General features: G+C 57.0%; 3 protein-coding genes across 3 annotated transcripts; 1 reads left to right on the top strand and 2 right to left on the bottom strand.

Annotated features, from left to right (window-relative positions):
* Window positions 1–280: 280 nt before the first annotated feature.
* Window positions 281–2,603, bottom strand: C8A04DRAFT_25556 (putative translation initiation factor eIF-2B subunit epsilon; the record flags this gene model as incomplete). The annotated part of the gene is made up of 2 exons (XM_062779609.1): window positions 281–2,362; window positions 2,445–2,603. The coding sequence occupies 2 exons, from the start codon at window positions 2,601–2,603 to the stop codon at window positions 281–283; spliced, it is 2,241 nt and encodes a 746-aa protein (XP_062640007.1).
* A 4,024-nt stretch (window positions 2,604–6,627) lies between these two features.
* On the bottom strand, window positions 6,628–9,172 carry C8A04DRAFT_9599 (transcription factor prr1; the record flags this gene model as incomplete). Its single annotated transcript, XM_062785542.1, has 7 exons — window positions 6,628–7,295; window positions 7,366–7,561; window positions 7,634–8,527; window positions 8,593–8,733; window positions 8,831–8,903; window positions 8,998–9,014; window positions 9,113–9,172. The coding sequence occupies 7 exons, from the start codon at window positions 9,170–9,172 to the stop codon at window positions 6,628–6,630; spliced, it is 2,049 nt and encodes a 682-aa protein (XP_062640006.1).
* A 3,430-nt stretch (window positions 9,173–12,602) lies between these two features.
* Window positions 12,603–21,324, top strand: C8A04DRAFT_9621 (polyketide synthase; the record flags this gene model as incomplete). Its single annotated transcript, XM_062785548.1, has 9 exons — window positions 12,603–13,234; window positions 13,292–13,712; window positions 13,775–13,988; window positions 14,054–14,166; window positions 14,235–15,225; window positions 15,282–16,396; window positions 16,460–19,555; window positions 19,679–20,203; window positions 20,305–21,324. The coding sequence occupies 9 exons, from the start codon at window positions 12,603–12,605 to the stop codon at window positions 21,322–21,324; spliced, it is 8,127 nt and encodes a 2,708-aa protein (XP_062640005.1).
* Between the last annotated feature and the right edge of the window lie 2,292 nt (window positions 21,325–23,616).

Below are 23,616 nucleotides of genomic sequence, written 5' to 3'. Positions count from 1 at the left end.
TCAGCGGCAGACGGTTGCATATAAGTTGAGTGAACAGGGCACACATGCGCATTTATCAAGGCATAATAGGTAAATTGGGTAAAATCGAGACGTTTTATTTCCCACCACCGTTAGAGATGTACCATTCATGCCTTGGGAGTCTCGATATCAGCTCAGGTCCGTTACGGCCCCTTTATGTATCCGGCCACATAACATCAAACATGTTTGGAGGCATGAGATAGATCGGTGCCTTCTCCAAATCACCGCAAGCTCTCTCAGCGGGGCCATCCAACTAACACACTCAATCCTCATCCTCATCATCGCCGTCCTCTTCTTCGCTACTCTCCTCCTCGTCAGCATTTTCTAACCACTCCACCAACACCCTGCACTTCTCCCTTAGGCCCTCCGACCCCGCGCCTTCAGCGGCCCTCTTATCTGCCCACCATGCCAAAATCCCTTCCTCCTCTAACACATCAAGACTGTACAACTGCTGCAGCAGCGCCGCCAGCAGCGCACCCGCCCTCGCCGGCTCCACGTCCTTGATGCCTATAAGCGCCTTCTGCAACGCCAGCGCAAACTCGGCCTGCTGCGCAACCGTCTCCCCACCGACGCCGACCTCTTTGACAAACTTAACAGCGCCGTTCTTGGAAGTGAGCGCCTCGGCAGCGGCCTTGGTTGGCTCGAGGCCGCCGTGTTCTGGGGTGAGCAGCTCAGCAGCCCGACGGACAAAGGCAACCGCGATGGCACGACGCATCGCGCCGTCGGAAGCGTTGTTAGCCAGACGCAGGCCCATGAACTCAAGCTTGGCGCCGTCGAAATCATCGCTGTCGTCGGCGCGGAGCGCGTCGACTAGACCGTGGACGGCGTCGGAATGGAACCCGTCTGCCTTGCTGGTATCGTCGGAGGCGAAGGAGGACAGGCGGCCGCGGGGTTGGCCGAAGGCATCTGCTTGGGCGGAACCGGCGAGAGAGATGTCGTCGTCGGAGTCGTATTCGTCTTCGGAAACAAAGGTGGAGATGGAGGAGGTCGAGAGGTTGAGGCCTTCGAGGGAGTAAATGAGTGAACTTTGGAGAATAGTCGGATCCCGGTTTGTGTCGTCTTCGTCGTCGGAGTCCTCTTCGTCCGTGATAGTTTGGTATAGCGCCCCCTTTCCACCCTTACCCACCAGCGAAACGTCATTATCGGCTCGCTGCTTCTCGTCTGATAATAGGGAAATCCGTGCCGGGGCTTTTGAGGGTAGTTGGATGTTGTCATCGAGATGTACGTTGTAGGAAAGGAGAGACCCTGCCGGAACCTGGCAGTTCGCTCCCAGTACCACAGATCCGGCCAATATGGAGTGAAGGACGGTGGTGCCGTCCCCTATTACAGTATTGTCCCAGATATAGCTGTTCTCGATCTTGACGTTTTTCCCAATCTTGCATTTCCTCCCAATGATGCTCCCGGTGATGCTGGATCCTGACTGAATGACCGTCCCTCGCCCGACCGCTGACTGTGTCACCTTCGCTCCCCTCTCGGCCACCACGTGGTCCTCGACGTAGCTACTACCCTTGACTCTTCGGTATGTTTGGCCGTGGATGAGGTTGCTGTCTGGTACAAAGGGAAGTGTCCACCGCTCGAGCACATCCTGGCTGATGCAGTCGTACATCTGGAGATTGGTGGCGCGTGCTGCATAGCCGTCATCCAGAATCTCGGCGTAGAGCATCTTGCCGTTCAGCTCCCAGTCCTTCAGTACACCATGCAGGAAGTTTTTCCTTGGCAACTCGTAATCGAAGCTTTCAGACCAGAGCGCCAGCACGTCGGGTGTGCAAATATCGATGCCGCAATCGACAAGGTCGGTACGAACCTCAAACTCGCCGTGGGAGAAGACAGCTGGGTCCAGACTGAGGTAATGCTCGCTTTGGAGCGGGTGTGTCTCCTCGTACTGCAGGCATCGCCCTGTCGTTGGATCGACGACGAAGACTGGTATGATCCCCCTTGCCTTAGCAGCCCTGTGGGGTTGCTCCCCAACAGACCTCAGCACCACGGTCATACAAGCATCGCGGTTCTCTTCCCTCCGGGCGCGGTGTTTGGCCAGAGCGGCGTCGAGTTGAATATTTGAGACCACATCACCATGAACTAGGATAAAGTCGCCTCCAATTATGCTTCGCTTATCGAGATCCCGCAAGAAGTCGCCAATCGAATTCGCATCGGAGACACGGATGAACTCGAGGGAGGAAAAAGGTGAAATGGTGCTACCGGGGCTCCAACGAGACGAGTCGTGAATGTATTGCTCAATGTCCTCAGAATGAGCGCCGCAGTAGATGAATACTTCCTGGACGCCGTTGGACGCCAGGAATTCGAGGGTGTACTCGATGACAGGGACGTTGACGAGCGGAAGAAGACACTGAGTCGCTACAAGTTAGCGGGGTTTGCGAAAACAACTGATGCGGCGCAATCGGTGCGGAGAGGTTCCCATTGAGACCTACTCTGGGAGTTTCCAATGTGAATGGTTTGAATCGGTCTTGAAAAGAATCGGCTAGGATCACAGCCTGAAGCACATCCTCCCCCTTCTCCTCGGCACCGGCCTTTGTTGGCTTCTTCGCCTTTCCAGCGGCTGCCCCGCCTTTGCCTCCTTGCTTAGACATGGGTTAATTTCTGTAGACCCGGTGTTTCCGATTTCAGTTTTGCGTCGCCTCTCGGAACAGAATCAGGGTTGTGAAGTATCAGTATGTCAAAAGAATTCGCTGAGCATAAAATTGGCAAACCACCACATTGGCGATCACGTATGAGTCAACAAGGTGCAATTCGCGCCTCAAAAAGTTCAATGGTGGGGTGCGGGGTCAAAGTGTGGCTGCAAGGCTGAAAAACCATGTGCAAAGACGATGCGCTGAAATGTAAATTACAGGGTTTCTACAAACACTGCAGTGTATGATTTACATGTCGGTTACCTTCTCCACTTCCCGTTGCTTGCCATGGGGCATCATGAATTCTGTCAGCTTTTTCAAGGCTTCTGTGTAATATGTCCCCGGCCACAAATTCTTCATGACAGAAAGCTTCACGCAAAAGGGTTTATCGCGAGCACTGAGACACCTGTCGGCAAGATAACGTGATCATGCCCGTCTTCAATACTCCGTACCTTCCGCGATGACAGAGGATCGTTTCAAAAGAAAATGGTAGGCTCCGGATTTGGAGGTTCGTCGTGCACATCACTGCACACCCCGGCAGCAGCTGGCCCACTTCCCCACAGGGTCTGAACGCTGCCAGCGCAAGCCCCCGGACGTGCCAATCAACGGCTTATAGCAATGGCGGCAGCATGCAGCCTGCCGTTCTGGACGAGCCGAAAGTCAGAGCTTTAAGATTGCGGCGTACCAAAGGGCCGGCCCAGAACCCTTTCCCAGCATGAAAGCCCACACGCCATCTTTCACACCTTCCAAATGCGGGCTTCTTGTTCGCTGGGCTGGGAGAGATGCCATGGACGACGAAGATGGGATTTGGACAGAATTTGGGTTTTTGTCAGAGTCCACAAAGTAATATATGACCTCATTGTGCTTCTTGTCAGAACCCCGAGAGTAGGTAGGACTGAGTGCTGATTTGGTTTTCTTTTTCGGCAAGTGGAAGTTGTAGGTGAAGTGGCCTCGCTCCTTCCCGGTCTAGCCTCAACGCTGGTGCCCGCTCTTGCCGCTCCCGTCCCTGTTTGTTTGTCTGTGTTGAGTCGTTATCTGTTTACTCAAAACAAGGACGGACCTAGGAGGATTTCCAGAGCGTTGACTGACACATCCAGAAAGTATCACCTGGTTCAGATCGACCGCATCCCGCGCTCAGTTTGGCATGCGAGTCAAAAAAACTTCACCCATTCGGGCCCCTTGCCGGTTGCTGCGCTGCAACAGCACGGCGGGCCAGCCCGGTCCAGCCCCGATGCCGAGCAATCCAGAACAGGCCAGCCCCATGGTGAAACGGGAAATCCTGCTCAGTTTAATGGTCCAGCTTATTCTGCACCGAGTCTCGTACAGTCCACTACAATACACTATAGCAGCGCGAGGGTTTCCTGCTGAAGTTGTTGGTCCGGGAGAGAAATGTTTGCTGACAGTGGGTAACTAACTTGACGCATGTTGTCGTGAGGATCTTCAGAAGAGAGCAGTGAGCAGAGACAGGCTGGGTACAAGGAGCCAGGGGAGTCAGCACTTGACTTCCAAGTGCCAGAACCTAAACACCAAAGGAGGGGCGGTCCGGGCCAAATACCAACCGTCCCTCTTCTTCTTTGGTCATCTCACATCTCCCGTCACCCGCCGTCACCAACCTCGTTGTTGGTTCCGTCTTCTTTTCTCCTGGGATACAAGAGAACCAACAGAAAGCTACCACCAGTTGGACGGCAGAACGGAACGACCGGTCAGCACGAGGGAAAAAGAGAGGGGGGGGACAAATCCACTAGTTCATGAGCCACATCGCCGACATCGCCAACAAGACATGGCACTAGTTAGGGCTGGACCGCCTGAGACCTCACCTCACCCGGCTACGCACAAGCCAAGCAACACGAACCCTCGAGGCGCCCACGAGACTGACTTACCTGCCTAGAAGCGAGCCAACCACCCAGTGAGGGTCGTGGTAACGTCGTGGTGGCCGCTAACGGCAGCGGGCTGACGATTTCCAAACACCAATGAATGCCGCATGCTCGACGCATCATGGACCCCTTCTTCTCCCAAAAAGGTAACCTACACGTGGGGGGCTGCTTCTCTCGGCCATACACAAGACGAAGGAAGGCGAGGGGAGCAACAACGGGGCGACCTTATACGGCCCGATCCTTTTTTGGTCCCTGATTGACCTGTGACCATCCAGCACTTCCTCCCCTCTCCCCGGAAAAGAAAAAAAAGTCAAAAGCCGGGGTAGCATGCCGCTCTCGGCCCCCCTCCGGCGCAGTGTTTCACTTGCTCGCAAACCATAAACCACCGCCGACTTTCCCTCAGGTCTTCCCCCCCTCCTTCAGCTTCTTTTGTTCTTCCCTTTTCTCACAGACCTTGGATCATGAACACTTCCTCTGATCCCTAGCTCTCTCTTCGCTCCATGTCCCTGTTCCGCCCGTTTCGAACCCCCCATGTTGCTCTTCCCGCCCGCCCCTTCCGCGGGACCGGGGGTCGCTTCGAGCTCGGGACTCGGCCATCGGGATTGGGGGTGTGTGAGGTGAGCCTCGACTGGGGTTGTTGGGCTCCAAATGTTCGCTCACGGGCCAGTGATCCGCCCACCCGCCGTTCTCCGCGGTGAGGGGGACGGTTGGGAAGGGGGGTCAAGTGAGACATGGACGGGCTGCCGGGATTTGGTGTGGAAGAGAAACTGCGGGCTGGGGGCCAGTAGGATGGGGAGTAAAGAGGTGGCATGGGCCTAGGAAGCATGGGAGTCGGCGATATATTCTCCAGACACATAACCGTGTGTCCCACACTCGTGCTTCGCTCCTCCTCTTTTCCCTCTTTTTTATTTCTTTTCCCTTTCTCCGGTTTTCCAACTTCCTTCTTCTCCCCCACTCACACATCAGACGACCTACGGGACCCTTCACTGACCGCTTCGACTTCAGCTAGACACCCACTAGAATTTCGACCAGACGACACGACATCCACACAGGACAGGCGCTTAACGTATCTCTCCGAATTAAAACCACAAGTTCTAAAATCCACCGTCCGATCCGACCGCCGCTTTGAGCACCTTTCTTGTCTCTGTGTTTGAATAGACCTACACCACTAGACAGACAAGAGCATGGGCATGAGAACGACGACAAGAATCTTTCCGCAACTCACCCGTACAAACACACACACACACCCACCGACGAAAGAGTGGAATCAACCTACCAACAAGCACCTGTTATCGACCCACAAGCCCAGCCACATGAGTCCCCGACTACACCACAACCAACAGACACGATGGATACATCGGACATCACATCAAAACACCAACTGACAAACTAACACAGCGGGATTCTCAAGTCTCGAGTCATTCATTCTTTCCCTTGTACGACCGACCCGCCCGTACCAAACTAGAAAGCCCTCAGACCAGGATATATACACACGCAAAGATGCACACACACATGGGAATCTCCACGCCGCTGCGACCCGCTTTGCCCGTTTCCTGTGACGCACACATCGACACGCATATATACCGTATTGCGAAGGGCTTGATACGGGCCATGCCTCGACACCACACTTATGAAACACCCAACCGGAACGCCTGCCCCAACACATGGAGGACGAAATGGAAGTGAAGAAAAGGGAAATGAGGGACGGAGATGCGCTATCCACCAGCCCACCCGCCCGTGTTATATGTCGAATTGACCGCCTTAGGTCTCGTCCGTCCGTCCGTCCGCCTGTCCGCCTCGTCTCGATCGGCCAACTTCTTGGAACTGTTCTCCAGGCCGCTTCTCAATTCCCAGCCTCCGGCTCGATATTTTCTCTTCCTCCCCGTTTCTGCGTTTTGTTTCTCACCCCCCTGTTCGCCCCTTTTTGTCTAAAACCTCGACTCCGATATGCCGGTCATGACAATGTCGAAAAGAGCAAACACCGATGCGGACCACAACCTACGACGACGGCCCCAAACACAACCAGCCACGACGCTAACCTCTTCTCCACCGATCTTCCCGAAGCCATGTCGAACGACGAGCCCCGAAATCAACCTCCACCCGCCTCCGTCTTATTGAACATAACCCCCACCTCCCTGTCCCGGTACGGGCCCATACAACCTCTGTCGCTTCTCAGGCCGATCATCACCACCGCCTCCACCTCCACTACCTTGCATGCCAGCGAGGTGTGCGCCGTCTCCAACCATCCCCCGCATCGCCTGGGCCTGAGCTTGCGCTTGCGCCTGGGCTTGGGCTTGAGCTTGCGCAGCTTGCGCCCCGGCGACTTGCGCGGCCATATACCCATACCCGCCTTGCTGCTGCTGCTGGTGTGGATGGTGGGGGTGTTGTTGATGGGGGCCGCCGGGCCGCTGTGAGCCACCCGGTGTGAGGACCATGCTAGTTCCAGCACCACCTCCAACCGCATTCATGTAGCCCCCACCGCTACCGTCGAGATTGGGGGAGGTTTGGTGCATTTGGCTAGGCGAGTGCCATGACGAAGCAGTCGAAGGGGATTGAATGGGCGTGTGCTCGAATTTGACCTGCGGGACGTTGGCTATGGTCGCGGGGCCGTACCCAACCTGGTTGGGTGGTTGGCCGCCGGCGATTGTTTGGCCCAGTTCATCGTTGCCGCCTATGGGGCCGGATCCTTGCGGATCCTTCAGCATGCGGGTAAGGTGTTTGCGGAGGATACGAACCATCCCGTCACGCGTGAAGGGCTTGGCAAGTACATCGTTCATTCCTAGGGAGAGGGGGAAGAAGGGTCAGTAACGGTAAGGCCGGAGTCATGAAACAGGGCGCTGCGAACTTACCGAACCCAAAGTAGGTCTGTATATCTTCTTGTCGAATGTTGGAGGTCATGGCCACGATGGGCACGTGCGGGCTCACCACTCGGATCATGGCAGTCGCGGAGACACCGTCTAGGTTCGGCATGATGATATCCATAACGATAAGGTCGTAACGATCAGCTTCACGGTTGACTTTTTCGACAGCTTCCAAACCATCACTCTGTGGGGCGGGTCAGCAATCTGTTCCGTTGTTTTCCTCTCCCTGGGCAGAACGTCGTCGGGCTCAACTTACGGCAGTATCGACATTGCAGTCTAGGTTGTTCAAAAATTTCTGTCCAATCTTCATGCACGTCCTGTCGTCCTCAACCAGAAGAACATGCGGCTTCTTGGCACGCCACATGGAACCAGCCTGTTCCTTAGTCGGTGCGGCCACCTGGGCCGTAGCGTCGGCCTGCGGATTGTTGGGGTGGCCTTGGGGCCGCTGGTAGGGGATGTTGTTGATGTGATCGGCATGGAAAGGATCGATGCCCGTTGTCTGACCCACCGGGTAAACCATATGCCTAGAATCGTTAAGGGGGTCATGGACGAGGGGAATGCCCATGCTCGCCGGGTGGGCAAACATCACGGAAGATCCTGCCGAGTCGGCCGGCGAGCCGTTTTGGTTTTGCGTTTGGGCCATGGACAGCTTTTCAAGCTCCCTGTCGGCCTGGACGTCTGGAGACACGCCGTTGAGGATCTCCCTCGCCCGGCGCAACTCGGGTGCTGGCTCGTCCGTCCCGTCGGGTAAAAAGCCCATGGTACCGGCATGGAAGTTCTGGCTCGCCTGCGCCGAGTGGTTCGAATGGGCAGAATGGCGGCTGTTGCGGCGGCGGTCCTCCATGTTGTTGAGGTGGGTGATTAGCTCGTTGGAAGCTTGGCTCTGCGCGCGAACCATTTTTTGCAAACTCAAGACCTCACTAACAAGCAACCTGTTTGTCTTGTCGAGTTCATAGTATTGCTCTTGTAACGCCAGGATCTGATGCTGTGTCGCCGTGAGCGATTCGCTCAGCACAACAAGTTGTTGTGTTGCTGGGAACGCCGACTCTTCAGCAGGCACGGGCTTCCTAGGGGCCGGGGCTTTCCTTCGGATGTTGTCTAGGTTATCCTTCCTGTCTGCCCGAAATTCGGGATGTCGAAATTCCCATGCCTGTTGCACACCGAACTATTAATATGGACGATCCCCTCGAGTTTCATCATGTGGCAACCACCTACATCTCGCCCGTACGGAGACTCGCCGCTCTCCTCGTTGTGTCTGACTTTGTGAAAATCGTATTTGTTTAACTGGCGAACGAAACTGGCGAAGTTACTGTGCTTGAAGTGTTTCGGCAAAATCGTCTTGGTAAATTTTTCGTTCTGCCACCCAAGGGATATCGGTCAGTCTTGAGCTATACGACCTCCTTTTCGCGGTCCTCTGTCGTCATTCTCCCCCAACATCACAAAGGCAGCTCACCTCTAATACCACAAAACTGTCACCGTCGGAGTTCCACCGTACGACTGAGTTGTACGATGGGTCCTCGAGCATCCTGCAAAGCCATTGGTGAGCATGTGTCTCGGGGTCGAAGCACCTAGGGCCGTGGACCCCGTCGAAGGGTGGCGCAGAGGGTTTATTATCCGTACTTGTAGAGCTTGCGCACCTTTCCAGGACGATACCATGTTAGCACAGATCCCGCGTGTGGTCAGACTGATGCGCGCTGAGCGCGTCGGTACGGAGAGAGAAGAGAGGGAATCTCACGAAGTCGCTGGAGTTGTTCCCAGCCGGCGCAGAGGCCGCATCGCCATCGGCGGGCGGCATGGTTGCGGCCGAAGGGGACGGGGGACGAGAAAGAAAGGTCTGGGCCGCACGAGAGGGGCCGGGATGATTTCACTCGCACGAGGCCCGTCAACGGCGCAATGCAGGATTTCCGCAACGACGCAATGGAGATGGGGATCAAGTAACGGAGGTAAGGTAATGATGCGTGTTGAATGCGGTCGTTGGTGATGCGGTCGATGTTGTTCTAGACCATGGAAAAAGGCCGATAACAAAAGGCGATGGCCGATAAGCCCTGTGCTGGCGCCCGAGGTGTGAAAAAAGGGCCCAAATCGGATGGGAAGCGATCCCCAGCAGGTCAGCAGCACAGTCTGAACGACAAGCCGCCCCCTTCCAGGTTCTCGAATTCCCCACAAGAACAAGTCGAAGAGTGGATGCGACGGCTTCCCTTCCCTGGTCCGGGCTCGAGCTCTCTGCGCGCCGCTGCAGCCGAGTCCCCACTTTTCTCCTCGTTCTGGGTCGCGTTCAAGAGGCTCTCGTCTGCGCCCCGTCCAAGTCACGACGTAATGCACATACAGCACACACACACACACCAAGGAATGGAGGAACGAGGGAACGAGGCCGTGGGAACGAGGTTGACTTGGGATGAAAACACTGGCGAGCGTGTTGAGGTGCGTGTTTCTTTGCGGCGTGTTGAGGCCGGGTTGGCGGGCGGAGGACCCGAGTTGGGAGCGAGAAAAAACCAAAGTCCTGCCGAGCCGCTGAAGTTTGGGTGAGTGACGTCCGAGCCTGGAAAATGGCAGCGCGATTGGGGCACACCCCGACAGATGGTGGGGTCTGCGGGTTGCGTTGCCGGAGCTGACCCGAGGCGTGGGAGAGCCGTGTCGCAGCGGCGGTTTAACTAGGGGAACGGAGGGCTGGACCAAGCACAATCGCCTCCAACAAGCGAACGGGGCGCGACCCGGTTTCCTTCAATGTAGGCGTACACTAGGCGACTGTCAAGAAGAGGGGGAGAAGAAAACCACCTGGAGGCTTTCACGAGTCGTACGAAGTACCGGGAGGCAAAGCAGCAGCACAAGGCTTTCATCAGTTCTTCCAAAGCCGACGAGCCGAGAACTCGGGAGGCAAAGGACATGAAGAGACGAGCGGGGGTGCGTTCCAGGGAATGACTGGTTGGCCACAACCTTGAGGAACTGGTCCGACTTAAGGATCAGCGAAACTTTAACAGTTCCCGCGCGGTTGCGGCCCGTTATTTCGAAGTCTCTTGTTTTGATCTACATAATAAGGGTTCTTTCCAGAAGTACCACAACATAACTATCATTTGCTGGTTTGAGACCCCTTCTCGCTGGTCTTCACTGGGCGGGAGCAGCTTCCTGTCAACAGACAGCCAGCTTTTTGGACCCTGTTTTTCAGCATCCATCTCAAGCGCAGCCGCGACGTGAGTGGCGTTTCCGTTCTTGGTCGAGGTGCACAAGCCGGGTTGGACCCCTGGGCGAAAGGCCCAGAATCCTGGCTCCTGCATGGGCTCTTTTTGGAGGAGCGCTTCCGTGCTAGCAAACGGAGACAACAATGGAGTACACCACAAAGTGTAGTAAGGCATCGAGCCTCACCGGTCTAGAACTTCTATTGTCTTGTCTTCTTGTTTAAGGCTAGGCGATGGTATGGTACCTCGGTGCGTTACACTAGATGTATGCTTGCAACTTCTTATCAGCCTCCTCGGTGTGTCGGACTATCAACACCCGCTTCATACTTCCATTATGGAAATGGTTCTCTGTGATTTGAAGAAGTGAGCCACCAGCCCGGTTTCACCGTTAGAAACAATTATTGCTCGGCCGACAACGGAATGAAGACCCCTACCTCTTTTAGAAGGGGTGGTGGACAGTTGACAGCGTCGCGGAGCTGTTGCTCCAGCTCACCTGACCTCGCAAAGTTTTGACCGTCATCCAAGGGTCCAAGCCGTGCCGATATCCGGATGTAGGGGTCAGCAAGCAACGTTAACCTTAGTTTTTGGGTGATTCAGCGGCTCCAAGATTGATTGATGTGACCATTGTAGGTGATGAATTGATGAATTGATGCGCATAGTCAGGGTTGGGGTTATATATGGGAGAAGTCACGTGTACAGTCCCGATGTTCAGAGGGCATATACCTCTTTTTTATATGGGTACCGATTCGACCTCGAGACGGCAGGGCGACCAGCTCAAGTGCCCATGAGGGCATGTCCCAGGGTTAGGGTCATAACCGGGTGCTCGGGTGCTATCTGTGTAGCACCCAGGGCTGTTTCTGCCAAGCATGCCCCACACTTTGCTGCCGCGACTCGCGCGCTGCTGGCGTTGGGGTATACACACGAGCTTACCGCAGCCTCCAATGCCAAGCTTACCGCTGGTGGGTTATGCCACAGTTTATAGCCACTCAGAGGCCTCGCACTCGCTGGGCCAGCACGGGCCAGTACGGGCCAAAATTATAAGGTAAAGAATAAAATCAATTGATGACAAGTACAATTATCAGTAAATATATATTTATTAGTGTATATAATATTTTCTAAAATCACACTCACTATTGTAATTTTCAAATTATTTTTTACTATTATAGTGTATTTTATTAGGGGGTTTATTGTATTGCAGATATGTTTAGGAATACCTTGGTGTAAGCCACTTTTTGGCTGGGGAGACCCACCTGCGGTAAGCTCGGCGTTTGGGCCTGCGGTAAGCTCGTCTGACACCTCCTGGCGTTGTTAGTTAGACATGTTTCTCTTTCTCATCAATCAAGACCGTCACGCATCCCTCCTTTGAGTCAACTAACCCCATCTGAGCTCCCTAGCATCCTGCAAGAGTTGATCCGGCAGCAATACGGATACAAAGCCCAAACTCCGGAGCCGTGGGCAATGGCTTGTCCTGAACTCGCCCGTGGGCGCATTTGCTTCTTCAACCGTGGACCCCGGCTTCGTCTGCAAATGATAACTGGGCACCATGGGATGATCCGTTGAGCAACCTATTCTGCGTATTAGTAACTAGCGAGGAATATCAACAAAGACATGGCGTTGCGAAGGTGTGTGATTGATTCTCCCGCTGCAGAGGATCGCCGGAACCGAGTCGGCTGTTAACAATGGGGGGTTGGGCTCTCTTCGAGTCGTCTCTTATGTGTGTCTGTGACCGACGACATGCATGGCTTTTCTGAGCATACCGCTAGCCCCAATAGACACAGCGCTCGGTCGAACGAAGCTGAAGTCAGGGTTTGTGAGCGAAGAGGAGAAGATCCCGGGAGGGGCAAGTCTGGAGATGTTGCCACGACACAGAAGCAGCAGCTACTAGCGATGATCTGGATCGTGGAGTTGTAGTATTTGAGGAGGCGACTCCCTTTCTCAGAGCTCTTCCGCCTTGTCCTCCGCCAGCGTCACCAAATCTCGCCAATACAGAGTATCTTTTATTTACCAGACGCCCAAACAGAGTCCAGATCGGTCTCGATTTCCCCCATCACCATGGTTCTTTCCTCAGATAGCCCCATTCCCAATGGGACAACCACAAACGGCACACGGTCAGCTGAACCAGCAGCACCAGCCGCTCCTTCCCGCAGAAGCTTTGGTGTCCAGCGTACCAAAGAAAGCACGACCGCATTTCCCACCCCCGAACCCATTGCGGTGTGTGGCATTGGACTCCGTCTTCCCGGCGGGATCCGGAATGGAGATGATTTTTGGGAGCTTCTTATTAACGGTCGAGACGCGCGGGCGGAGATACCTGCGAGCCGGTTCTCCGTTGAAGGGTTCGACGCTTCACTCGGCGGCGACAGGTCAATTTCCTCCAAGCACGGGTATTTCCTGGAGGATGACCCCTCATGCCTCGACACATCATTCTTTTCCATGACGAAGAAGGAGATTGAGGAATGCGATCCCCAACAGCGCATGCTTCTGGAAGTTGCTAAGGAGTGTTTCGACGATGCCGGCGAGGTGAACTACCGCGGACAGCCCATCGGTTGTTATGTGGGCGCTTTCAGCCATGACTGGGAAGGAATGTTCACCATGGATGCCTGCAGCAGTGCCACTTATGTCATGGGAAGTCTTGACTTGGCCCTAGCCGGCCGCATCTCGTACGAATTCGATCTTCGCGGCCCTAGGTAAGCGCCCAGTTTTCACCCACAGCCTTCTCGCCGGCTGCTAACGTTGAATGTCAGTTTGGTCGTCAAGACGGGATGCTCCGCCTCCCTCGTGGCCCTACACGATGCATGTCGTGCTTTACAAGCGGGAGATGCTTCGGCCGCTCTGGTATGCGGCACGAGTCTCATCCTGTCTCCAGCATTCATGATGATGTTTGCTCAAAACGGCGTGCTGTCTCCGGATGCATCGTGTAAATCGTTTGATGCCGCTGCGGACGGCTTTGCTCGCGCCGAAGGAATAACGGCTGTGTACTTGAAGCGCCTCGACGATGCCATCCGTGATGGCAACCCTATTCGGGCTGTCATTCGCAACAGCGGATCCAACAACGATGGCCGCAGCCAGGGACTCACCTGTCCAAACGGCGAGGCACATGAGGCCATGATGCGGACCGTGTATGCGCAAACCAGGCTTGACCCGGCCGAGACCGCCTATGTCGAGGTGCGAATTCTTGATATCCCATTCTTCCAATAATGTCCCAGCTTGCAACTGATCAATACTAGTGCCACGGAACCGGGACACCCGTCGGAGATCCAATCGAGGCGGGAGCGGTTGGCAATGTCTTCGGTGACCATGGCGTTTATATTGGTTCTGTCAAGCCTAATGTCGGTCACTCTGAAGGCTGCTCTGGCATCACGAGCTTAATTAAGGCCATGCTGATATTGGAGCACCGCACGATCCCACCGAATATCAAGTTTTTGAACCCGAATCCCAACAGTACGTTCCCCATTCACCAAGCTTCTCTCCGTGTTCAAAGTGCACCAGTTGAACAGTGTGTTTAGTTCCGTTTGAAGAGAAGAAGCTCGTCGTCCCTATCAAATCCACCCCCCTTCCGAAGGACAGGGCGGAAAGGGTCAGCGTCAACTCGTTCGGGATCGGCGGCTCAAACGCACATGTGAGTTGTGTTCCTCGATGCTAGGAGGAAGGGTACCTTGGGTCATCACTACTGACTGTTGATTTTAGGCCATTCTAGAGTCATGGGCACAATACTCGAAGCAATCCGACCCGACCACCACGTTTGACCAACAACAAGCGGGCCCCCGTTCTAACGGCGAAGGTCAGGGACATGGTAGTAGTGACGCTAGCGATGCCATTGCTGCGAAGGACAACGGGACCTCTTCGGAGCCCGTGCTGCTTCTTTTTTCAGCAAATCGTCCGGCGTCGTTGAAACGCCAAACTGAACGTTTTGAGAAGTTTGTTGCCGCGCAACCGCAAAGAATCCAAGATGCTGCATATACGCTCGCGCTGCACCGGGAGCGACTTCCCCATACCGGATTTGCTATAGTGCAAGACGGGAATATCGTCGAAATGTCGGCCCCAGCCAAGTCAGGGTGTGCTTCCCAGCCCATCATCATGGTATTTAGCGGACAGGGTGCTCAATGGCCTGGTATGGGCCGGGAACTAATCTTGTCCAACCCATCTTTCCGCCAGGATTTCGTCTTGATGGATGAGATTCTCCAGAAACTACGGGTTCCACCGCAGTGGTCTTTGTTAGATGAACTGCTCAAGGACGCCGAGTCGAGCCAGGTGCACCGCGCCGAACTCTCTCAGCCACTCTGTACGGCATTGCAGATTGCTCTGGTCCGTCACTTCAAGCGGCTGGATATCACGCCTAATGCTGTCGTGGGTCATTCCAGCGGCGAGATCGCGGCTGCCTACGCTGCCGGGTATATTTCGCTCGACCATGCCATGGCGGTCGCGTATTACCGTGGTTACGTTACTGCCCACAACACTGCAGTGCTCCCGGTCGGACAGATGGCTGCGGTGGGCCTTGGTGCTTCGGACGTGAAGCCATTGTTACGGCCTGGTGTGTGTGTTGCGTGTGAGAACAGTCCATCGAGCACGACGATTTCCGGTGACGAGACTGCTGTGCAGGAGACCATGGCGGCGGCCCAGGAGAAGTTTCCCGAAGCAATGGCTAAGCTCCTCAAGGTCGACATGGCCTATCATTCTCGTAAGGGCCCCGCAAGCTGATTTTGGTGCGAAGCGCTGACGGTTCTTACTATGTAGACCACATGGCCCTATTGGCGACGGAATATCTCGAGTTGATCAAGGGAGAAGATGGCCTGTCTCGCTGTACCGAAACTGAGAAAAACAAATCTGACGTGCTCTTCGTCTCCAGCGTCACAACAGAGCAAATCACTGACGTGGCAACGCTTAGCTCTCCCTCATATTGGGTCGGCAACTTGGTCTCGCCCGTAAAGTTCAACGAAGCTGTCTCCAACCTGCTCAGCTTGGTAACGGCAACACTTACCGCTGGGCGGACGGCGGGTATTGTACTCGAGATTGGCCCGCACTCAGCACTGGCGGGGCCGCTGCGGCAAATTGCAAAAGCTGGTGGGCACCACACGGGCTATGTACCTTCGCAGGTGCGTGGAAAGGACAGCGCGGTCAGCTTCCTCTCAGCACTCGGGCAGCTGTTCCAGGAATGCGTGGCGGTCAACTGGAGAGCACTGTTCCCGGCGCATGATCGGGCTGCCGCGGGGCTCCCGACGTACGCTTGGGATCATAGCGCGGGCCCGTTCTGGTATGAGAGTCGGCTCGCCAAGGACTGGCGGACACGTCGATTCCCATCACACTACCTACTGGGGGCGCGTGCCGTGGAGGCAGCCGGGACAGCACCGCTCTGGCGCAATGTGATCAGCCTGGAACGCGAGCCCTGGCTGGCAGACCACAAGATACGGGACAACATTGTGTTCCCATTTGCTGGGTACGTGGCGATAGCCGGGGAGGCGGTCCGGCAGGTCACGGGCTGCGAGACAGGATATCGGCTGCGCCGCATAGTGGCGCGCACGGCACTGGTGCTGTCGGCCACGGAGCCGGTGGAGATGGTCACGTCGGTACGGCAGCAGAGGCTCACGCACATGGAAGACTCGCGCTGGCTCGAGTTCTCCATTGCGTCGTGCAGCGGCGGGGTCTGGGTGAAGCACTGCGAGGGAGAAGCAGCCGCGCTGGAGACCGTCCCTGTGGCTACGACGAGCTTTGGGGCAGAGCCGTTCGTGCGTAGGGTGGGCACGGGGCGGCTGTACGATGCGTTGGCGCGGACCGGGCTCATATTTGGGCCGGACTTCCGGCGTTTGGATAGTGTGTCGGCATGCGTGGGAGAGGGGAAGGCACAAGCCCGGGTCACCGAGCCGGGGACAGGCCGAAATGACCCGTCTGAGGCCTCTCACGGGAGCTCCGCAGAGGCGCTGGCAGACCCCTCCATAGAGCAGGCGATTGTGGGCCCACTGCACCCGGCGTCCATCGACGCGTGTCTGCAATCGATGCTTGTGGCCAATGTGCAGGGGGCGTGCTGGATGTTCCAGGATCTGGTGATGCCGACGATGGTCGAAAGCCTGGAGGTGGCCCACGGCTCGCGGGAGATGCAGGTGACAGCGACGGTGCCCACCGTGGGGGGGCTCGGCGCAGCCTACGTGGAGTGCGTGACGGACGACGGGCGGGTGGCCCTGCGGATGCGCGGGCTCAATGCGGTAACGCAGGAGGGTGACGGTGGCGACGGTGGCGACGAGGACACGGCGGTGGGAGGGCCTGACAACCACGCAGCGGCTGGGCTGCACTGGCTGCCGGACCTGGACTTTGGGTCGCCGACCATGCCAGCCCCGAAGGCCGACGTGACGGGCCCGCAGCTGATTGAGGGCATGGTGTTTCTGTGCATTCTCGAGTCCGCCGATGTCGTCGAAACGCTGACGCCGGGGCAGCCACACCTGGCCAAGTACCGCGAGTGGCTCAAGCTCCAGGTATCGCAGGCGCACAAACAGACGGAGCCGCAGCCTCACATTGTCGGTGGCAAGACGGTTGACCTCTCCCCATCTGTTCTCCTCGGTCTTTCGCGCGCGGACCGCCAGGCGCTCATCAAGGCGACGCACAGGACGATTCTGGACGGAGTCGCGGCTGAGTACCACGGCCGGGCACTCGCAGCCAAGCGCGTGATGGACCACGCAGCGGCGTTGTTCACGGGCGAGGCGAACGCGCTGGAGTTGCTGGCGCACGACGATCTATACGAGCGCGTGTATGACCACGTGCAGCTCGGGCACGAGCGGTTGATGTCGCTTCTGACGCATTCACGGCCAGCCATGCGGGTGCTGGAGGTCGGAGCAGGCACGGGGAGCTCCACGGAGCTGCTGTGGCGTGACTTGGCGCCGGGCTGTGGTGTGGGCGGTGGTGTGGGCGGTGGTGTGCTGCCGGGCTACAAGGAGTACGCCTTCACGGACATCTCGCCGGGCTTCTTCCCGGCCGCACGCGAGCGGTTCCGGGACATGCCCAACATGGTGTTCCAGGTGCTGGACATTTCCAAGGACCCGCTCGCGCAGGGGTTCGAGGCGGGCCGGTACGACCTGATCATAGCGGAGAACGTGGTGCACGCGACGCCGTGCTTGCGCGAGACGCTGGCTAACCTGCGCGTGCTGCTCAAGGACGACGGCGTGCTGCTACTGGACGAGCTGTCTTCGGCTAGGATGCGGATGTGGTCGTTTGTGTTCGGCCACTTTCCCGGCTGGTGGCTGGGCGAGGCGGACGGCCGGCTGTGGGAGCCGTACGTGCGGCCGGAACGCTGGGACATGGAGCTGCGGCAGGCCGGCTTCCGGGGCATCGAGGCCATGTGCGCGGACGCCGAAGCGCCGTGGGAGTCGCGGGCCACCATGGTATCGCGAGTGGCGCCCAGGGAGAACGGGCAAGGGGCGGCCGACGAGCAGCAGAGCAAGAAGAGCAAGAAGAAGGTCACGGTGCTGTACCACAGCGCTGCCGACACGGGGCCGACTGCCTCGGTCATCGCGGGCCTCCAGCGCGAGGGCTGGGCCGTGACGCCGTGCCGACTCGGCGGCCACGAGCTGCCAGACGGGGAACAGACCATCCTCGCGACGGTGGACCTCGAGTCGCGCTGGTTCGACGAAGACACGCTGACGCAGGACGGATTCGCGGCCTTCCAGCGTCTCGTGCGGCATCTTGAGGGCAAGGCGTGCCGCATGCTGTGGCTGATGGCCCCCTTCCAGATGCGGTGCCGCAACCCGCGTGGGGCCCAGTCGCTCGGAGTCGTGCGCACATTGCGGGCCGAACTGGGGCTGCTCGTTTTCACGCTCGAGCTGGACTATGAGCGCGAGGGCGGAGTTGCCGTGGTGCCGCTGGTGTCGGAGGTTTTGGTCCAGAAAGTGCAGCGTGCACGTGACGAGGACTCGCTCAATGCGGACCGCGAGTTTGCCATTGAGGGCGGCACGGTCTACGTCGGCCGCTTCCGGCCCTTTTCGCTCTCCAAGGTCCGGCATAATAACACGGATAATGCGATGGTCAAGGACGCGCCCAAGGACGTGGTTCCCTCCGCCGAGTCTGCCGAGTCTGCCGAGTCTACTGAGCCTGCTCCCAAAGAGGAGGAGTCCAAGGACAATGATCTCATTGACCTGCCCACAACAACCACGATCATGCACATTGCGCGGCCCGGCGATCTGAGCTCGGTCACGTGGATCACAGAGGCGCTTCCCACAGCCATCCCGCCGGGCCACCTGCTGGTCAAGATCCACGCGGCGGGCCTCAACTTCCGCGATATCCTGCTGGCCACGGGCACCCTGCAGGCCCCGCTGGGGACGCAGCATCTCGCGATTGGCATGGAAGCGTCGGGCACGGTCCTGGCCGTTGGGCCCCCCAAGTCCGCCGAATGGGCCGAGTCCTCCGACGGCGCCCACCATCTCACCTTCCAGCCCGGCGACCGCGCGCTGATTTTGTCGGACACCGGAACGCTGGCCACGACACTCGTCATCCCGTCCACCCATGCCTGCAGCTACCCCGCGACCATCCCGCCCGATCTCGCGGCTGTCATCCCGGTGTGCGTCGGGACTGTGGTGCGCGGACTCGACGAAATAGCCCGTCTGCGCCCGGGCATGTCGGTGCTGGTGCACTCTGCCTGTGGCGGCATCGGCCTAACCGCGCTCGAGCTGTGCCGTGCGGTGGGCAAAGTTACCGTGTTTGCCACTGTGGGGACCCCCGAGAAGGTGGACTTCCTCGTCGAGACGTACGGACTGCCGAGAGAGCGCATCTTTAGTTCTCGCAACGACGGGTTCCGCGAAGGGGTTCTGCGCGAGACCGGCGGCCGGGGCGTCGACGTGGTGCTCAACTCGCTCACAGGCGAACTGCTGCACGCGAGTTGGCAATGTGTGTCCAGGTGCGGCACCATGATAGAACTAGGCAAGAAGGACCTCCTCGGCGCCGGCCGTCTGGACATGGCGCCGTTTCTGGGTAATCGCGCCTACGCCGGCGTTGAATTTTTGCAATATTTCCAGGATGACCCGTTGAATGTCCGCAGGCAAGTTGATACCTTCAATTTCTTCTTCTTTCTTCCCGTGCTCTATATATATATGCATATGCATGCATGCCATTCATTCATACATATATCCACATATCCGTCTATCCCCATATAGCGTTATCCCATTATGCATCTTATCCTAACTGGTCTCGACAGACTTCTCGATCACTACTTTGCTCTGCTCCACGACGGCCGCGTCCGCCTCCCAGACCCGATCACGTACTTCACCGCAGCCGAAACCGAGACGGCCCTGCGGTTTTTGCAAAACGGTGGCCACATCGGCAAGGTTGTTGTCAAGATCCCAGACGATCTGCCAACCACCCTCGCACAGAGCCCTCGCCACATTCGCCCGGTGACCCTCGACCCAGATGCCACGTACCTTCTCGTCGGCGGCGCCAAGGGCCTCGGAGGCCTCCTCGCCATCTGGCTGGCCCACCAGGGTGCCCGTCACGTGACCATCCTCTCCCGTAGCGCCGGCGAGAGCCCCGAGACTGCCGGCCTGTTCCGCGAGCTCGAGGCCGTGGGCTGTGCCGTCAGCGCCGTCGCCGGCAGCGTCGAGAATATGGCCGACGTCGAGGCCGCCGTGTCTGTTTCGGGCCGGCCCGTGAGGGGCGTCTTTCAGTTTGCCATGGTCATGAATGTAGGTCGCCCACATGGGCGCTAACTATGCCTCACCACGTTTACCCCCGCCTCTTCCATCTCCTCTGTCTCTGGGCAAGATGCTGACTGCCATCCCCACAGAACGCCGCTTTTCTCGACATGACTTGGGACGAATGGACCGCCACAGTCGGCCCCAAGGTCCGCGGCACGTGGAACCTGCACGAAGCCCTGGCCGGACAGCCCCTAGACGTATTCTGGATGGCCAGCTCGCTTGGCACCATGTCAAACACGCCGGGACAGGCCAACTACGTAGCCGCCTGCGTCTTTCTCGAATCCTTTTGCCAGTACCGTCACAGCCTCGGCATGCCGGCCACCGTGCTCAACATCTGCGCCATGGACGGTGTCGGCTACGTCGCCGACCACGCCCAGACGCGTCGCAGCATAGAGGCCCACAGTGTATACATGCTGGGCGAGCGCGCCTTTCTCGACTTTCTGGAGTTCAATATCGTACACGCTGCCGCCAGGGCGGACATGGACAGCCACCCGAGCCAAGCCGACGACAGCGTGCTCGTGTCCTGGACAAACCCCGGCCAAGTCTTCATGGGCCTGCGCTCCAGCCGCACCGACCTTTCGCTCGACGATCCTGCCAACCGCACTCCCTGGCGCCGCGACATGCGCGCGAGCGTCTACCACAACGCCGCCCAGACCACCGGCCGCGCGGGAGCGAACTCTTCCGCCAGCCCCTGGATCTCCGCATTCGTCGTCCAGATTTCCACCGCCGAGTCCCCCGCTGTTGCCACGGCTCTGGTCACGGATCCCGTCAACGTCGATCGCCTGGCCCGCGAGCTCGGCCGCAAGATCCACGAGCTGATCCTCAAGCCCGTCGACAGCCTCGACGACATTGACGTGATGCTGACCCTCGCCCAGCTCGGCCTCGACTCGCTCGTCGCCGGTGAGCTACGTCGCTGGCTGCGTGGCGCCCTGGGCGTGTCTGTCAACACCCTCGAGATTGGCGGCTCGGGGACCCTGCTGCAGCTCGCCGGTGTGACCGCCGCAAAGTTGGCCCACCGGTTGATCAAGGGAAGGGAAAGGGGGGCTGATGCGGGTGATGAGGAGAAAATTGAGAGGGAAAAGGAGGAAATTGAGAAGAAAGAGGAGTAACTAGCGTGTGTCGAGGTAAAATTACACTTGGCCAATTATTGTGGATCTTGTGTTAATTATAGCTGTCGGAGAGTCATTTATTTGATGTGTAATTACTGCTGAGAGAAATAATGAAAAATGGCTTGGCGGATCGTGGGAAATATTAGTCGCGGTTTTCATGAGAGGGGATCAGATGAGATGGATGGGAGGATATAAGGGCGACGGCTCGCAGCCTCGCACGAGAAACGGGCCAAAATTTATTAGCCTCGGACCCGTCGGCGATGTCGGCCTAGGCTTTGACGACGGGCGGTTTGTCTGCGGCTGATGCCAGTCACTGTAGTAGTTGAGATGGAGGACTGGGCTTGGTAGATGTAAGTTGCTAGGTGTGCGTGATGGTTGATCGACTGCCGGGTCGAGGTTGTGGACGACAACGCAGTGTTTTTATCACCCTTCTGAGACATTACACCGTTAAGGATTCACGACCCTGAGGGCCTGGAACTCCGGTCACATCATCCACATCAGACCACATGATCGAAGACAGGAGAGTCGAAAGGCTGGGTCCGATTCCTTTCTTCCAGCTTATATCAAGGCCAGCCTCCACAAAGGGCTCCAAGCCCAGCGCTGTCGTTTCGTTGTAGCACCTCTCGCCCTGTTCCGAGCAAGCATGCCCAATTTCCCTATCAGCTGTGGCGTTCCGCTGCAGTGGTCTTGTCCTGTGTAACGGCGGCAAGGTGGTGGAGCCGAGGTCCTATCTTTGGGACTTTGCCCTCCTTCCGTTCCACCAACTGCGGCTCACCGTTCCCTAATAACGTACATGAGATGACGCGACAGGTTGGTATCCACATCACGCTATGGTGGTTTTTGTGGCAGGTCATGTGCGCTTACTCTGCGAGTAATCTGGCAGTTTGTTCGTCAGAGCAATACGCAGTTAACCTGCTGTGCTACTTACCTAGGTTATTTTTTGCTCTTCAGCCAGTCGAGTTGCACGAATCAAACCGGTAGCGAGGTCACGAGGTGCGGATATCTCCAATGAACATGTGCACAGTCGCACCAAAGACCCGGCGAACCACGCGAATCATCAGAGACGCCATAAAAGGGTTTCCCCATAGCCCGATGTCCAACACAGGGTTAGAATCGTGGCAGTCCTAGGTTTCCGTACTACCATTCCAAGGTAAATCCAAGCAATGTAATCCGTTGGATAATCTATACAACATCATACTTATATTAAATAAGGTGTCAAGGGCTCAGGCCTAGGGCCATGAGCAGTAGTGTTGGATCGTGGCCGATGGCCTTGGGTGGACGTGGCGGGGCTGTCCCTCTCCCGAGACATTCGCAGGCCGGGGCTGTTCTGGCTCCGGGCCCGCACCTGTCCCGGACCCGGCTCGGAGGTGGAGCCCGAGGTGCCCGACCTCCGAGCGCGCACATCAGGGGGGGGAGGGACATCAGGATATAAGGAGCCCTGGGCAAGGCACAACCCCAAGTAGTTCTCTTTCTGCAAGCTTTCTTAATAACATAATAAACGCCTATCTGTATTCCACCATAGGGCCAGTTCCTTACATATACAGCTACCGGTTATAGGGGAGGGTTCCGCTATCTCTTTAAATATCTTTACAGTCAACGTAGCATCGTCTTCTGCCTTGTCGACTCTACAATACCATTGTCTCTATTATCCTATGTTATCCTTACCCAGAGTGGCGCTAGATAGGTTGGTTGAGTTGTCGTCAGCGCTCTTAAGGGACGGGTAAGAACCTGGAAGTCATCTCTCTCTCTACGGCTACTTGAGCTTTCTTGGCTGGGGCACGATGGGAGGACGAGAAAAGGTGAACCGTGCTCCACAACCTAGATCGAGAAATGGACCAACGTATTTTGATGACCTGCACAACTATCAATATGACTTCTCAGTGGCGTAGTGTAAGCTGTCGCATCCTACCTAACTATGACCGCTGCGATTACCGGACATTGCCTTTCTCTATTTGGCAGGCTGCGGGGCCCAGCCGCCGAAGCATCAAAGACAGGGCAGAACGGGTTCGTCCACAGCCGGGCGCCACCCACCCTATTTTTGAAGATTTGAAGACAACAATTTCCCAGTCCTTTGGATCAGGCATGGATGACACTTAAAATAGATGCCTCATTTACCGAGTGACGGAATGGAGCTGCTGGTCAATGGTCATTAATTATTGAAACTGCGGACGGAAACAACCCATGCTAATAAATAAATGACTTACACACGAGTTGATACCAGGTTACATACCGACCACCAGCAAAACAAGAGCATTATTGATATGTTGCAATTCCCACATAACGCCGTGCTAT

Source organism: Dichotomopilus funicola (assembly GCF_033296635.1).
Source record: "Dichotomopilus funicola strain CBS 141.50 unplaced genomic scaffold C8A04scaffold_7, whole genome shotgun sequence".
Taxonomy (NCBI): domain Eukaryota; kingdom Fungi; phylum Ascomycota; class Sordariomycetes; order Sordariales; family Chaetomiaceae; genus Dichotomopilus; species Dichotomopilus funicola.
Note: the sequence above shows the minus strand (reverse complement) of the source record. Positions and strands in the feature narration are given on the sequence as shown.